The sequence below is a fragment of the Photinus pyralis genome, unplaced genomic scaffold (genome assembly GCF_008802855.1).
Source record: "Photinus pyralis isolate 1611_PpyrPB1 unplaced genomic scaffold, Ppyr1.3 Ppyr1.4_LG8, whole genome shotgun sequence".
Taxonomy (NCBI): Eukaryota; Metazoa; Arthropoda; class Insecta; order Coleoptera; family Lampyridae; genus Photinus; species Photinus pyralis.
Window position 1 is genome coordinate 33,090,455 of NW_022170819.1, and position 15,695 is coordinate 33,106,149.

At 37.8% G+C, this 15,695-nt stretch overlaps 1 protein-coding gene across 1 annotated transcript; it reads right to left on the bottom strand.

Annotated features, from left to right (window-relative positions):
- Positions 1-6,495: 6,495 nt before the first annotated feature.
- LOC116179555 lies at positions 6,496-14,997 on the bottom strand. The gene is given in 17 exon segments (XM_031499353.1): positions 6,496-6,775; positions 6,825-6,954; positions 7,001-7,148; positions 7,709-7,887; positions 7,937-8,105; positions 8,152-8,688; positions 8,736-8,861; positions 8,908-9,094; positions 12,718-12,885; positions 12,932-13,061; positions 13,108-13,255; positions 13,300-13,478; positions 13,528-13,696; positions 13,742-13,932; positions 13,977-14,162; positions 14,207-14,540; positions 14,585-14,997. Coding segments are annotated over 17 exon segments (3,354 nt in total). The 5' UTR covers positions 14,786-14,997; the 3' UTR covers positions 6,496-6,603.
- Between the last annotated feature and the right edge of the window lie 698 nt (positions 14,998-15,695).

A 15,695-nucleotide genomic window follows, 5' to 3' on the forward strand; every position in this document is an offset into this window, starting at 1 on the left:
GCATCTTTATTAGTTCCAAGGAACTTGTGTGTCGCAACAACAGATGAAAAGAAGTTTTCCTCCAGACAGCACCTGCAAAGGAGGCTTCAAGGCCTATATTGTGGAGGTTTCTTTTTGGAGACATACCAAAAGATTGTATCATTCCTACTGACCTTTAGCTCTTTAGGCAGAGGGCACTTTTTGTAGAACCTTAGCTTCCTACCGTTATTTGTACAATTCTACATACGGTTGGGCTTCTATAAAAAGCGCCTGTCGACCTTATGGCAATTTCATTACCCTTTAATGGGTACCCATATCGTCTGTAAGAGGGTTCAGGTTTTGAATGCATTCCATCCACTTCAGTTATACCCCAACACTAAATCAGAGTTCACTTCTTGCACCCTAGAGCTTTTAGTGCCATTGGCTATCTCTGTTATTACTATTTTCCTGTTCCCAAGGTTACTCGCTAGCAACACCTAAGGCCTAGGCGTTAATAGTCGAAATCTTCTTAGAATATTGTAGCGTTACGGCCGAGAAAAGGTGTTCTAAACTGAATTTTAAAAAATGGACGCATAAATGTATGTAAGACTATACAAATAAGTAATACACTTCCTACTAGGAAGTTACGAGGACTATTGAAGCAATTTTCTGATGAACTTAAAATTTTATCCATTCCTTGAGAAACAGGTTTACAGCGAATTAAAAAATCTAAGTCGTAAATTCTATTTCGTTTCTCATGTCATACAATCCCAAGCTTTGTGTATTGACAATTTCAAATTTCCATTTTTAGTCCATTTTCCAACCGTCCGAGGCCTTAACGACTTACAATTTTCAAGATATTCAGTTCGTCCGTTTTGCATTCGGTAGCTTATTCCTAGCTCTGGCACCTCGGGCAAGAAAAATTTTACGATTAAGGTGCGCATTGCGCAATATCAACTTTCTTATTTGCAGAGATTTTTTTTTTAATTTTAAGCAAAGATTCTTCTAGTAAAGACGAACATATCACATATTTTCAGACTGCGCAATGCTAAGTTTCTTATTTATATTATTTTGCCATAACTTATTTTCCTTTGTACATAAATAGTTACATGACGTTTCGGGAAGTACTGATAAATTCATAGAAAATGCGCTAGCCTTTAAGGCCAAATCCTTTTTTTATTTTGTCTCTTGAGAATTTCTCATAAAGTTATAGTATCGTTATTTTGACAGGATATACTTCCTCTTCGTTTTGATTATTATCATATCATTTAATATGTAATATATCGTAATCATCCAATGTTGTAGGTGGTCGAATAAATGTTTCGATTTCTTAAAATTCTTAGGTGTTTATTATTATTATTAACATTTGGCAATAGATGGAAGTTTCCAGTTTTTTCTTATAAATTAATTATAAAAATTGAAGGAAAATGAAACAAAAATTCGAAAGAATCACTAAAAAACCTCCACAAATGGAAAAGTTACGAGACTCTGCGTTTGAAAAAATAAATTTCGGTTCATGAACGTCCAGTGAGTGACGTCACTTCACTTATTCGTGATTGTGGAGATTAGTGGCAACCTAAAATGCTACGAGTAAAAAATAAAAAAAGAACCTTGCATTAAAAGTGCAGGAGATGGATAAAAAGGAAGTTATAAGAGTGGGGAGAAACGCGGCATAATTGGCAGTGGCGTAATAAAACAAAACTGACATCGTCTCTTCTGTTTTATGATAAGTCAAGTCGACATAACTGACCAGCGCAAAGGAGGTACATAATATGATGGTCGCGTGTTATTTAGTAGAGATGGCTCGGAGCATGTTAATCGAGGCCGAACTCTACTATCGGTTCTGGGATAAAGCCATAGCAACTACGAACTATCTTCAAAATTGTCTCCCTTAATTCTAGTACGATCCCTGTGACACCATTGAACGCTGGTATGGAGCAAAACCAAATCGAAGCCACGTTCATCCCTTCGGCGTTGACGTTTACTGTTGCCTTTGTTTAAAGCTGTTACATAGCGTTGCAAAGCTAAAGACCTGAACTTTATGAGCTGTGGCTCTATCTGAGTGTATGTGTCTCAGTATGCCACAGTTCCCGTAGCGGGTCAGGATGAAGAGAGCGTCTGGGAAGATGCAACGCCTGTTGAAGAGAATACCTTGAGGTCTGCCAGGACAACTGCCTGCTCGCTTCTGCGACAGAAACGGGAGTTCTGGAGAAGCAGAAGACGCTAAAGGAGGCGCTGGTCTGCACCCGATTGTGTAGAGAAAGGTCATGCTAACTAAAGGAACTCGACTCGATACTGTATCATGGGCATGTCGGAAACAAATTCGTCTTTCACTGTTAAAGTGTCAACTGCGGAGACCGGATTTGTCGCATTGTTGGAGGCATCGCAAGAGGCATGCAACCTCAACGGCTTCCAGAGCTGGGCAGAATACTTTCAAAAAGTATTTGAATACTAAATAGTAAATACTTTACACAAATCAAAGGTATTTGAATACTAAAAACTTTTACGTCCAGCACAAGCGAATACTAGATACCTACAGATACATTGAAAAGTATTCAAATACTTAAAAAAATAAGTATTCGAATACTATAAAAAGTATTCGAATCCTTTGAAAAGTATTTCATTATCTTACTTTGAAAAATAAGTACCTATTCGAATACAGTAAAAAGTATTCAAATACTTGTCACTCAAAAACATTAAAAATTTAAAATAGTATACTAGATAAAAGGCTTAATACTACTTAAAAAATCACGTTATACTTTGTATGGGGTTAGCTTTTTTTATATTTCTATTGTTATATACAAATTTAAGGGGAGTAAAAGCGTATTATTATTATTATATTATTATATAGGAGGTACCTACCAGGACCTTTCTTATACCAGTTATATCCTTAAGAATACGTGTACCAGTTTTCAAAGCGATCGTACGTCGTGCACATGATACGTACGCCTTTCTGAAATTAATCCTAGCGATTTTGGAACAGATCCATTTTTGACCATCCGCTTGTCCGTGTGCATGATAACTTGTTTAGAAACGTGCGATCGCTTTGAAAATTGGTACAATGGTCTTAAGGATATAAGAAAGGTCCCTATTGTTTTTAAGTTACGTAGACTATCGAGTTCGGTATTCAGATGTATCGGATTTTTATATTTGATTTTGTGACAATGGAAACTTTCCCTAAACATTTCTAAATTGTTCTCAAATATTTGAATAACTTAAAAGTACCTACTGCCTTTTTTTGAGGCCGGAAAAAAATTTGTCTGAGATCGACCGGAAAAAAATTTTTCTTATAGAATGTGGCCTGTAGAATCCATAATTTCAAACAGTTCCAAGATTGGGCTACTAGTTCAAAAGTTACAGCCTTTTGAATTTTCTTTCGAAATTGGTTTCTAGTCTATAACTTTTGATTGAGAAGTCTGATCGAAAAAGTACGAATTGTTTTGGATTCTACGCACCAAAATTAATAAGAAAAAGTGTTTTCCCGAGAAATTTTGGTGTAGTCGATTTTTGGTAAAAAAGGAAGGTTATACACTGCCTTTTTTTGAGGCTCGAAAAAAAATTGTCTCAGATCGACCCGGAAAAAAAATTTTCTTATAGAATGTGGCCTGTAGAATCCATAATTTCAAACAGTTCCAAGATTGGGCTACTAGTTAAAAAGTTACAGCCCTTTGAATTTTCTTTCGAAATTGGTTTCTAGTCTATAACTTTTGATTGAGAAGTTGGATCGAAAAAGTACGAATTGATTTGGATTCTACGCACCCAAATTAATAAGAAAAAGTGTTTTCCCGAGAAATTTTGGTGTAGTCGATTTTTGGTAAAAAAGGAAGGTTATACACTGCCTTTTTGAGCCCCGAAAAAAAAATTGTCTCAGATCGATCCGGAAAAAAGATTTTTCTTATAGAAAGTGGCCTGTAGAATCCATAATTTCAAACAGTTCTAATATTGGGCTACTAGTTCAAAAGTTACAGCCCTTTGAATTTTCTTTCGAAATTGGTTTCTAGTCTATAACTTTTGATTGAGAAGTCTAATCGAAAAAGTACGAATTGTTTTGGTTTCTACGCACCAAAATTAATAAGAAAAAGTGTTTTCCCGAGAAATTTTGGTGCAGTCGATTTTTGGTAAAAAAGGAAGGTTGTTCACTTCCTTCTTTTGAGGCCCTCAAAAAAAATTGTCCCAGATCTACCCGGAAAAAAATTTTCTTATAGAATGTGGCCTGTAGAATCCATAATTTCAAACAGTTCCAAGATAGGGCTACTAGTTCAAAAGTTACAGCCCTTTGAATTTTGTTTCGAAATTGGTTTCTAGTCTATAACTTTTGATTGAGAAGTCCGATCGAAAAAGTACGAATTGTTTTGGATTCTATGCACCAAAATTAATAAGAAAAAGTGTTTTCCCGAGAAATTTTGGTGCAGTCGATTTTTGGTAAAAAAGGAAGGTTATACACTGCCTTTTTTTGAGGCCCTCAAGAAAAATTGTCTCAGATATATCGACCCGGAAAAAAATTCTTATAGAATGTGGCCTGTAAAATCCATAATTTCAAACAGTTCCAAGATTGGGCTACTAGTTCAAAAGTTACAGCCCTTTGAATTTTCTTTCGGAATTGGTTTCTAGTCTATAACTTTTGATTGAGAAGTCTGATCGAAAAAGTACGAATTGTTTTGGATTCTACGCACCAAAATTAATAAGAAAAAGTGTTTTCCCGAGAAATTTTGGTGCAGTCGATTTTTGGTAAAAAAGGAAGGTTATACACTGCCTTTTTTTGAAGCCCAAAAGAAATTGTCTCAGATCGACCCGGAAAAAAAATTTTCTTATAGAATGTGGCCTGTAGAATCCATAATTTCAAACAGTTCCAAGATTGGGCTACTAGTTCAAAAGTTACAGCCCTTTGAATTTTCTTTCGAAATTGGTTTCTAGTCTATAACTTTTGATTGAGAAGTCTGATCGAAAAAGTACGAATTGTTTTGGATTCTACGCACCAAAATTAATAAGAAAAAGTGTTTTCCCGAGAAATTTTGGTGTAGTCGATTTTTGGTAAAAAAGGAAGGTTATACACTGCCTTTTTTTGAGGCCCTCAAAAAAAATTGTCTCAGATCGACCCGGAAAAAAATTTTCTTATAGAATGGGGCCTGTAGAATCCATAATTTCAAACAGTTCCAAGATTGGGCTACTAGTTCAAAAGTTACAGCCCTTTGAATTTTCTTTCGAAATTGGTTTCTAGTCTATAACTTTTGATTGAGAAGTCTGATCGAAAAAGTACGAATTGTTTTGGATTCTACGCACCAAAATTAATAAGAAAAAGTGTTTTCCCGAGAAATTTTGGTGTAGTCGATTTTTGGTAAAAAAGGAAGGTTATACACTGCCTTTTTTTGAGCCCCGAAAAAAAAATTGTCTCAGATCGACCCGGAAAAAAGATTTTTCTTATAGAATGTGGCCTGTAGAATCCATAATTTCAAACAGTTCCAAGATTGGGCTACTAGTTCAAAAGTTACAGCCCTTTGAATTTTCTTTCGAAATTGGTTTGTAGTCTATAACTTTTGATTGAGAAGTCCGATCGAAAAAGTACGAATTGTTTTGGATTCTACGCACCAAAATTAATAAGAAAAAGTGTTTTCCCGAGAAATTTTGGTGCAGTCGATTTTTAGTAAAAAAGGAAGGTTATACACTGCCTTTTTTTGAGCCCCGAAAAAAAAATTGTCTCAGATCGACCCGGAAAAAAAATTTTCTTATAGAATGTGGCCTGTAGAATCCATAATTTCAAACAGTTCCAAGATTGGGCTACTAGTTCAAAAGTTACAGCCCTTTGAATTTTCTTTCGAAATTGGTTTCTAGTCTATAACTTTTGATGTCTGTAGACCCTGAGGCTTTTATGAATCTGTTAATTTGTGTATTCTATAAATTGTAGAGTAGTTTTCGTGGCCATGGTTTATTGAACTGACTTGAACCTTACTTCGAATCGAATATTTTTCAATTTTTTGCATTTTCAAAAAGCCGCCCCGAGCTTGCGTCAGGTTCAAATCGTCAGTCTCGTGAATAAGAACTTTTTTGGGGTTCACTTAACATCCTCTCTAAATATCTGACGCGCTCAAGTAAATTCGGTTTTCTACCCTTCCATAAAGCCTCCCCATGCAAACCCAAATATCACCTGGGGCATATGCACTATCAATATCTAACGCGCTCGAGTATTTTCATGTGACTATTTTTTGTCTATTATTAAAAAGGTGCGGACGCACCCCCGACCGGTGGAAGGATGTCATATAACTTTATTTCTTTCTACTATCTAATCTAAACAGTTCAATAGCTCGAGTAAATCCCCATTTAGCATCGTGGGCTCTCCTACTAATGGTATGATAATATACTGGCGCGCTTAATTAGTTGGTCCTCGATCGCATCTACACTTCCCATTCGTCGATAATATAGGAAGTCATTTAAAGTTTTGTATATTTAAATAAACTGTTCAAGAGGGACGGGCGGACGGATGGATAGAAGATCCAAAATCATATACGAGATCTAGGCCGGTCGTTAATAAATTTCGAATAATAAACGCATCTTATAGATTTTATTGGCATTAAAGTACATCGAGCTTATATGCATTACCAGTAAGAGTGTCTACATTTCCAAACGTACTCTACTCAGTTTCGGAGAAGGCTATTGGTAATCGGACAGAGGGAATAGTTCACGCCACACTGAATACCGTTCTTCATTTAGATTCTTCTTCATCTTTAATTTTTTACCAATCTCCATGTATGCGTTATTTTCGGGAGTAATCGGTACCCATAGTTCGTTATCAAAAAGCGCACTTTTTGATGGGGTCGGGTTTCTGTTAAACAAATTATATAATTACAGCTTAGCGAACGATTTTGACGTACCCTGTATAAGCAAAGTTCGTGTGAAGCGTTGTCAGTTTCCTAACCATCGCGTACTCTGGGTCACTTGTGTTTAACTTGGGGAATCTTTCCGAGTAGATCAAATAAAGCAAATCGTCGTGATGTACGACCCCTGAAAAATGATCGTCGCGTAATTATGTCGGGTGCTGAGTACGTACCGTACGGTGTAGTGGTGTTGGGTAAGTAGAAGTAGCTGAATCTACCCTGGTAGCTGAACCGGTAGTAGTAAGTGCATTCCGTGTTTTTTGCAGCTAGCGCTTTAATTCCTCGATTAATACCGAATCCTCCTATTCCATCGGCGTATAACTGAAAAATCACTTTGAGTTAATGGGGATCATTATAATTATTTTATACTGGCTTCATTTTTTGAACCTAATTTGGACCAGTGACAAAGAAATTACAAATGAATTCATTTTGAAAAAATATGTGAGATTTCAACAATTTGAAAAGCGAGTTGGTATTACATGGTTGACCGTAATGTACCGTGTTAACTTTGGGAATGTATCGAAATTACCCCATTTACATCTCCTGATACCCAAACATTAAAGATAACACAAATTAATTTTATCTCTCATTGTATTCTAATTAAAGGTCCTCAACGAAAAGAACCAGCTTCTACCAACTACTGCCCTTCTTCCTGTCCTCTTATCAAAGTACGGAGCGGTGGGGGAGGGGGGGGATTGGAACTAGTTTTATCCTTTATGGTACTCTAACGAAAGGAATTAATTTCTACCAACCATAGCCCTCCTCCTTGCTAACTTCTTATCTTAGAAGCCGTTTGATCGTGTATGAATTAAATTATTGACAAAGGAGTCTCTTGAGAAGGAGAAATTCCGAGAGTTTGATGTCGAGGTAAAAATACTCACGTGGCCAACACCTTGAACCGACGATTGGCTTAGCGGCTCTAATCCCAAGAACTCCTCCCTTAACTTCCGGCTGACAGTTTTAGATCTTGTCGTATTGCGCTCGTAAATAAACGCTATAGGAGCCACCCTGTCGAACTCTTCGTCCATGGTTTTTAGCAATTCTGGATTGTTCACGAGTCCTGAGGAATACTTTAGTTTATGGCACGTATAAAACACAACTTCTATTACCTAAAGCCCGATAAGAAAATTCGTCCACTGTTAGGCCGCCCATTATGGGAACTTTATGGAAGTTTCCCTTAAGAACGCTTTTAAGTGGAGCCTCGGTCAAGAACCGCTCCTGGCCGAAATCTAATTCCACAACTGGCCACCACACGACAACTGGATCGATTCCAAACTCCTAAAAGTGGCTTGTTGGAAATAGGCACGGAAGGGAAAAGAATTACCGAAAATCCACGCAAAGTATCCGCTATCTCTTTGGCACTTTTTGTCTTCAAACATTTGATGATATTTTCGGATGTATCATCCGGGCATCCTACCAAACGGGCTTGCTTTTGTGCAATAGGAAATTGGTGGTTTACTGGGGGCAGTTGGCCAAAGAAGTGCGCACTCATGGCTATGGCTCGATGAAACAATCCTCTCGACATGGGGGAGACCACGTGCGCATACACGCTCCGACTCCCTGCGCTGTAGCCAACAATCGTCACCAAATTCGGATCACCTCCAAAGGAGGCAATGTGCTCTTTCACCCACTTCAATGCGACCACCTGGTCTTTCATGCCGTTATTGCCGGGCGCCCAGTGATCCCCTGTGCTGATGAAACCCAAGGAGCCCAATCTGTAGTTGATGGTCACAAGAACGATGTCTTGGTCCAGGTAGTAATGCGGGCCCACCCATTTACTCACAGACGACAGCCCATAAAAACCCCCGGGGTGAATGTAGAATAAAACCGGTCGTTTCGGGTTGTGATGCGCCGAGGGTAGCTGTCGAACTTAATTTTACCTCGAAGCTTTTGATCATTAAACCTTACCTTGGTCGTGTAGACATTCAGCAGGAGACAATCTTCAGAAATTGTTAAATTCCCTGGTTGCGGACACGCAGGTCCATCTTTGCTCGCGTCATAAACACCGTTCCATTTCCCTACAGGAACCGGGGGCTTAAGAGTACCTCGTTAGCAAAACGGAAAAGCAAAATGACGCTACCTGAAATCTGAGCTCGTCAACGGGCGCCTTTGCATATCGAATCCCTCTAAATGAATAGATCGGCTTGCCGAGGACACTGAGGATGATACTTCCTTGAAGATCACCGGATGGGGTGCTGACCATGGGGCATTCATGGTTTCCACTGGCTAAATAGAAGGAAATTAAGAAAAGTAACAGCGACTTCATGCTTTAAATTGCAACTATGCTTTCAACTTAGTAGATCACTATATATAATGAACTTGACCTCCAGTGGGAAATTCCGATGTGTTTTTTGTTCGCGACCGCAATTAATAATTTTCAAACAGTTCCTGGAAAGGATTTACACTAGTTAGATAAAATGAGATAGCATTTGGGAAATCTTGTTAAATTTCGTTTACACAAAGTTTATATTTACAAATAGCGTTTATAGCTAGGTTAAAATTAAAACTGTATATACAAATACGCCCAGAATTTTTTACATATTGCGGGGTACCTAAGATAATAGTTATTTACATAAAAGTCCGGAAAATGACATTACTGGCGAGGCAATATTTAAGTGCGAGGCCCCTTTGGGATCGAGTACTTTAATTTCCGAGTCAGGTAATGTCATTTTACTGACGGGTTTTGTCTTAAATTTTACCCAAAATCGTATTTTAATATAAAATTTCAATTTTTAAATAGAACTTTTGATTAATGTTAATCTGTCCGTGATAACAGGAGTCATTATAGACATTTGGAAATGTCAAAAATGCGGCCGGTAAAGTGACAAACGCGACCAGTAAAGTGACAAGCGGCAGGAAACTCTGCCTCTGTCATGGAAACTAAAATTTCCTGACAGAAAGTAGGCATGGAAATCAAGGTTTCAGGACGATTTTGGGTAAAAATAAATAGTTCGTTTATATACACGACAATAAAATGATGTAACCACTGAGTGAATCAACTGAGATGGCTTCTCTTTATCGGCGAGTGTATAGTACAAAACCTTATTTTATAGCAGGTCATTATGGAACTGAAAATTCTGTAGGCACTTAATTTAGACGTCCACAATAGCAAGCTTAGGTTTTCATGGAAAAATATGGTATTCTGTTCTGAACATAATTTATGTCGTGCTCCACGTCCCATTATTAATAAGAATTACAGATGTCATTGGAATGTTAAAAATTTAGTTTCTTAAAAAGGTTCCGTCACCAAAAAAGAGAGAAACTGCAGGACTAGAAAGTAATCGCAGGAGCTTCAAAATGAACAGATCCTACAGTATTTACAGATCCTACATAATATACCGCATGTGCAAGTTTTAGGAATCTCAGCAACCTGGATCACATTCAACAACTCCAAGAAATTATTTAAGGAAATTTGGGCTCAAATATCAAATTTAACAAGAACATTCTAAGTTTGGGTCGTAAAATTTGGGATTCAATTAAACACAAAATTGTTCATTATCACATAATATAAGTTTTGTTCGGGCTACACACAAATCGACAAGACTAAAAGGAAGAGAGGCTTTTAGGGCCTGATTTCCACATACCAGGCATGCAAGCGATCGATAGACAATTAATTAAAAAAAATCTCAATTACTTCCAGTTTTTAATAATCCAATAATCTGGTCATTAACTGTGATGTTCTTGTTGACAAAATCACAAAATTTCCTTCTACTGTTATTGATAACACGAACTGGTTTTGTAAGATTTGTGGTTTGTCGAATGGTGGGGAGAAACAACTTGCTTTAGCGAATACTTGGAGAACCTTGTAGAAAGGCGCACACTCGAACGATTGATTTTATCGAATACGGATGAAATGCTTTAAATTTTTTATGAATTTTGTTACCTCACTTTGGGAAGTTGTAAATCCCTTAGCCTTACTGAACTTCTTTCTACAAAACTTTATTAGGACAACGCCGAATGGCGTGTCCAAATCCTTGGACTGACTGCCCAAACATTTCGTAAACAACCAGCTAATCAAAACCAAATTTAAATACCGCCAACTTCGAAATAAACTGCACACCTGTTGTTTTCATATCGGTCAGAAAACGCGCTTATCTTGAAACTAATTAAATTTCATTTTACGCAACGCGATAACAAATGTCCTTATCGCAATGGCCAAATAAACCTTTTAATATAATGGGCAAATACAACCATATATTTCTACCTTTTACAATTAAATAAACAAATTACAAAACGATGAAACGTCAAATTTTAATAAAAAGAACGAACTTTGTGTTTAATTTACTACTAGCAACCAAATTGACCCTAAAAAATTTATAGTTTACATACACGGTGACCCTTTATTTTTATAGGTACCAAGCACTAAACAGGGATCCGGACCGGACCGAAAAAGAACCGAAAACCGGACCGAAACCGATATTTTTTTCTGGACCGAAAACCGAACCGAAACCGGTATTCCTTCAGAAATGGAAACGTATTGAAAACCGGAACCCATAATACTTTTTTCGGTTTTTTTACCGTTTTTAACAGGTTATTGGAAGTTGAAGGACGCGCCGGTAACCACATCCTGAAAATTGATAAAATATTGCTCTATGATTGCCATCGGTGGATTATAAATTTTTAATAAAGTGTCGAAATTGAAGGCATTACGGGTGGCGGTGGCGCTGATTTAGCCTCTACTTAAAAAAAATAAAAAAGGAGGGGCGACGTTTTAGAAAATAACATTTTCTGTTTTTTAGTAATAAATTAAGTGTAAATACATATTTCCGTCTTCCTCCTTTATTCCCCTTGTCGTTATAAATTAGTTACACTAACTATACGTCACGTTTTGGTATTCATGACATTTTCTTCACACCTATTAATTAATAAATCACGTTGTTATAATGAATTTTTTGAATGCCATACTATCTGAAAAACTAGAACGGAAAATAACCGTTATGGACCGAAAAAAATGCGCAAAACCGAACCGTTATTTCTTTTTAGAACCGAAACCGAACCGGAACCGTTATAAATATTTTCGCTTAAATATCAACAGAACCTGAACCGCTATTTCGTTTAGGTCCGGGTCCCTGGCACTAACAAAACATATCTGCAAAAACAACTCCATAAGATTATGTTTAAATAATGTATAAACAACCCTTAAACTGCTGTTGAATAATAAATTTCCGTATGCTCTAAGCTTACAAATTATTTTAAGTAATTCACACTATAACTTATAGGATACTTAGAATGCGGGGGTTGTAAATTTCGTAATACAGTAAACATTTTTATTTCGTTGATAGATTATGTTTAAATAATGTATAAACAACTCTTAAACTGCCCTTGATTGATTTTCTACAATTCTTATAGTCTAAGATCCCGCATAAGGTCTGCCGATCTGTTTACCAAGTGAAATACATTTTTTAGCAATTTTAATATGTAAACAAACATATTGCAAATAGGTTGCCTAACAAATTTAAGTGAAGTCAAGAGCGCATGTGTACAACACGAGCAGTTGTTACTCTGCGTCCTTCTCTTTCACATGTTTGCCACAATTTTAAGTAGCGCACGAGATGGAAATATGTGTATTGTTTCGTGTGAAAGAGAAGGACGCTCTCCATCCATGTGATAGAAGCAGACAGAAATATTACAGTAATTTTAATTAAGGGTTGACTTAGTTTTTGAAGGCAACCCATTTGCAATGTGTTTGTTTGCATTAAGATTGCTGAAAATGTATTTCACTCGGTAAAAAATTGCGCTCATAATCGTCTCCATGGAAGTGTTTTGTCAGTTAGCAAGAGTTTGCAAAAGTGGCCCTTAATGGAATAAAGGGATAAATAAGATTGTTCACAACAGGAAGAGCCATTTCAGCAGAAACTAAATTTATTGGATAAGTAACAGAGTGCACTACATAAAATCAGATAACGGGAATAAGCTATTCCAAACTGAATAACGTTCTTCGTACAGACCCTTCTTCATTTTCAACTGTAAACCGATGTCCATGTAGACATCATTCCGGGGAGTAATAGGAGTCCATAACGTGTGATCAAGAAGAGCACTTCTCGAAGGGGTAGGGTTCCTATATAGAAAAGTCACTAACACGCCCTTAAAGAACGCATACTCACCCTGTGTAAGCAAAGTTCACTTGCAGCGTTGTTAATTTCTTTACCATCTCGTACTCAGGATCACTCGTATTGAACTTGGGGAAGATCTCAGAGTAAAACATGTAAATCAAATCGTCATGGTGCGTAACCCCTAAATTTAGTTCGTGCATTCATTATCACAACGTGATAGTGCTCACCGTATGGTGTGGTTGTGTTGGGTAAATAAAAGTAACTAAATCTACCCGGGTAGCTGAACCGATAGTAGTAGGTGCACTCCGTGTTCTTGGCGGCCAACATTTTAATTCCACGGTTAACACCGAACCCAACCACGCCGTCTGCGTAGAGCTACAAGGTTTGAGTAAAAGTCTCTCCTTACTGCATGTACTTACATATCCAAGACCTTTGAGGGACGACTGGGTCAAGGGTCCCGGTCCCAAAAACTCCTCCCTTAACTTTCTACTGATAGCTTTCGATCTTGTAGTGTTGCGCTCGTAGACAAATGCAATTGGAGCCACTCTGTCGAATTCTTCATCCATTTCCCTTAGCAATTGCGGATTGTTGACTACTCCTAGAAGATTTATTTTTCACCGGTGAAGCAATTGGGTTATGCCCGTTACCTAAAGCCTGATAGGAAAACTCTTCTGTTGTAATGCCCGCCATGATCGGAACTTTCTGGAAATTACCGTTAAGGGCATTTTTAATCGGATGCTCTGTGAAAAACCGCTCTTGTCCAAAATCCAATTCAATCACTGGCGTCCAGATTGAAACTGGATCGCTACCGTACTCCTACAACTTACGTTAATAAAAATAGTTGAAGGCGTAGAAAATTACAGCAAAGCCTCCTAGGGAATCTCCCAGCTCCTTGGCACTCTTCGTCCTTAGGCACTTGAGTATATTTTCCGAAGTATCGTCCGGGCATCCCACCAATCGAGCCTGCTTCTGCGCGAGATGGTACTGGTGGTTTCCTATGGGCGTTTGACCAAAGACCATGGCACTCATGGCGATGGCTCGATGAAATAATCCTGCGAAGTGGAATTTTGTAACCGCTCGGAAGCAAAAGCGTTACCTTTAGACATTGGCGACAGTAAATGTGAGGCCACGCTTACACCTCCGGCACTGTAACCAACAATGGTCACCAAATTTGGGTCACCTCCAAAAGCGCGAATGTTCTCTTTGACCCACTTCAAAGCGACCACCTGATCTTTTAATCCGTTGTTTCCGGGAGCTAGACGATCACCTGTACTAAGAAAACCTAAAAGTGGGCATGAGCATTTTGAACGTCACGGTCACCAGTACCTAGTGAGCCTAATCTGTAGTTGATGGTGACCAGCACCACGTCTTGGTCGAGGTAGTATTGGGGGCCGGTCCATTTACTGACGGATGAGAAAGCGTAAAAACCACCGGGATGCATGTAGAACATCACCGCCCGTTTTGGATTGTGATGCGCTGAGGGTAGCTGAAGAATGCTGTTAGACTACTACTGACTGACTGTGTTTGGACTTACTTTGGTCGTGTACACGTTTAATCGAAGGCAGTCTTCAGAAATTGGTATGTCGCCAGGTTGTGGGCAAAGCGGTCCGTCTTTGGTCGCATCGTACAAGCCTTCCCATTTCTCTGCAGGCACTGGAGGCTTCAAAGAGGTTACAAGCTACCGCAGCTGAAGTGGAGACTTACCTCAAACCGAAGCTCATCAACCGGTGCTTTCGCATAACGAATCCCTCTGAAGGAGTAAATCGACTTACCGAGGACGCTTCGGATAACACTCCCTTGAATGCTTCCACAGGACGTATTCACTATGGGATTGTGGTTAGTTCGGTGACCATTTAATGATGGCGCACGGGAAATCGACAGTAATGCAAAAAAAATAATGTACATGATCGTCAAAGGCGTACCACGTAGTGGTTACTACTGTTTTTCCGGTCGCGTATGCTTTATAGCTTGGATAAAGGGGAAATTCCAACAACACTGTTTATTATCATTGTTAATTCGCGATTAGCACTATTTGGCTTTAACGATTCCAGAAAGTAATTTGCATTTATAAATAGGGAAAAACAACCGTTTAAAAGTTGACCATAGACTAGTTTTGTGTTGCAGTCACCATGACCTCGCAGCAGTTTTATTTATGGAATTTTTATCACGTTTGATAACCTTGATTACTGCATCGAAAAGATTTCTTTATCTCAGGGGAGCGTCAAAATACCATTGGATGGCAAAAATGGAACCTTTTGTCACTAGTTCAGCTTTTAAATAAACCCCAGTTTCGTTCAGTTAATTCAGTATGTTAATATAACTGCACATTGCTAGTTTTAATTAGTTACATGTAATTACGCGATTTACTTATACGAAATAAATTGTTCTTATATTTATAACGCATTTAAAGGCAAGCATAAATTTCACGATTTATCACTGCGGCATAGATGTTAAAACTAAGACTAAAGACAATTCAATTTGCTTACGCAGCACCCTCAGAAGGAGACACCACGAAATATCATTATAAACGAGGAAAAGAACCAAATCAGGGAAAACTGTAAAAAATCTCATGGTGCATTTCAGATTTTCGAGATATTCATTACATTACCTTTGCGTATATATATGGCTCAAGAATTTCATGTTCAAGACTTATTATATCCTTGTAAAAGTGAAAGTGACCCTACCTTCATTATATTAAGAGGTGCAATGGACAAATTATCAAAAAATATAGCAAAGACTATACTCCTATCTCTAACATTCATAGAAAATCAACTTGTTTTAAGTCGATGGAAAAATGAATGTTTTAATTAATTAC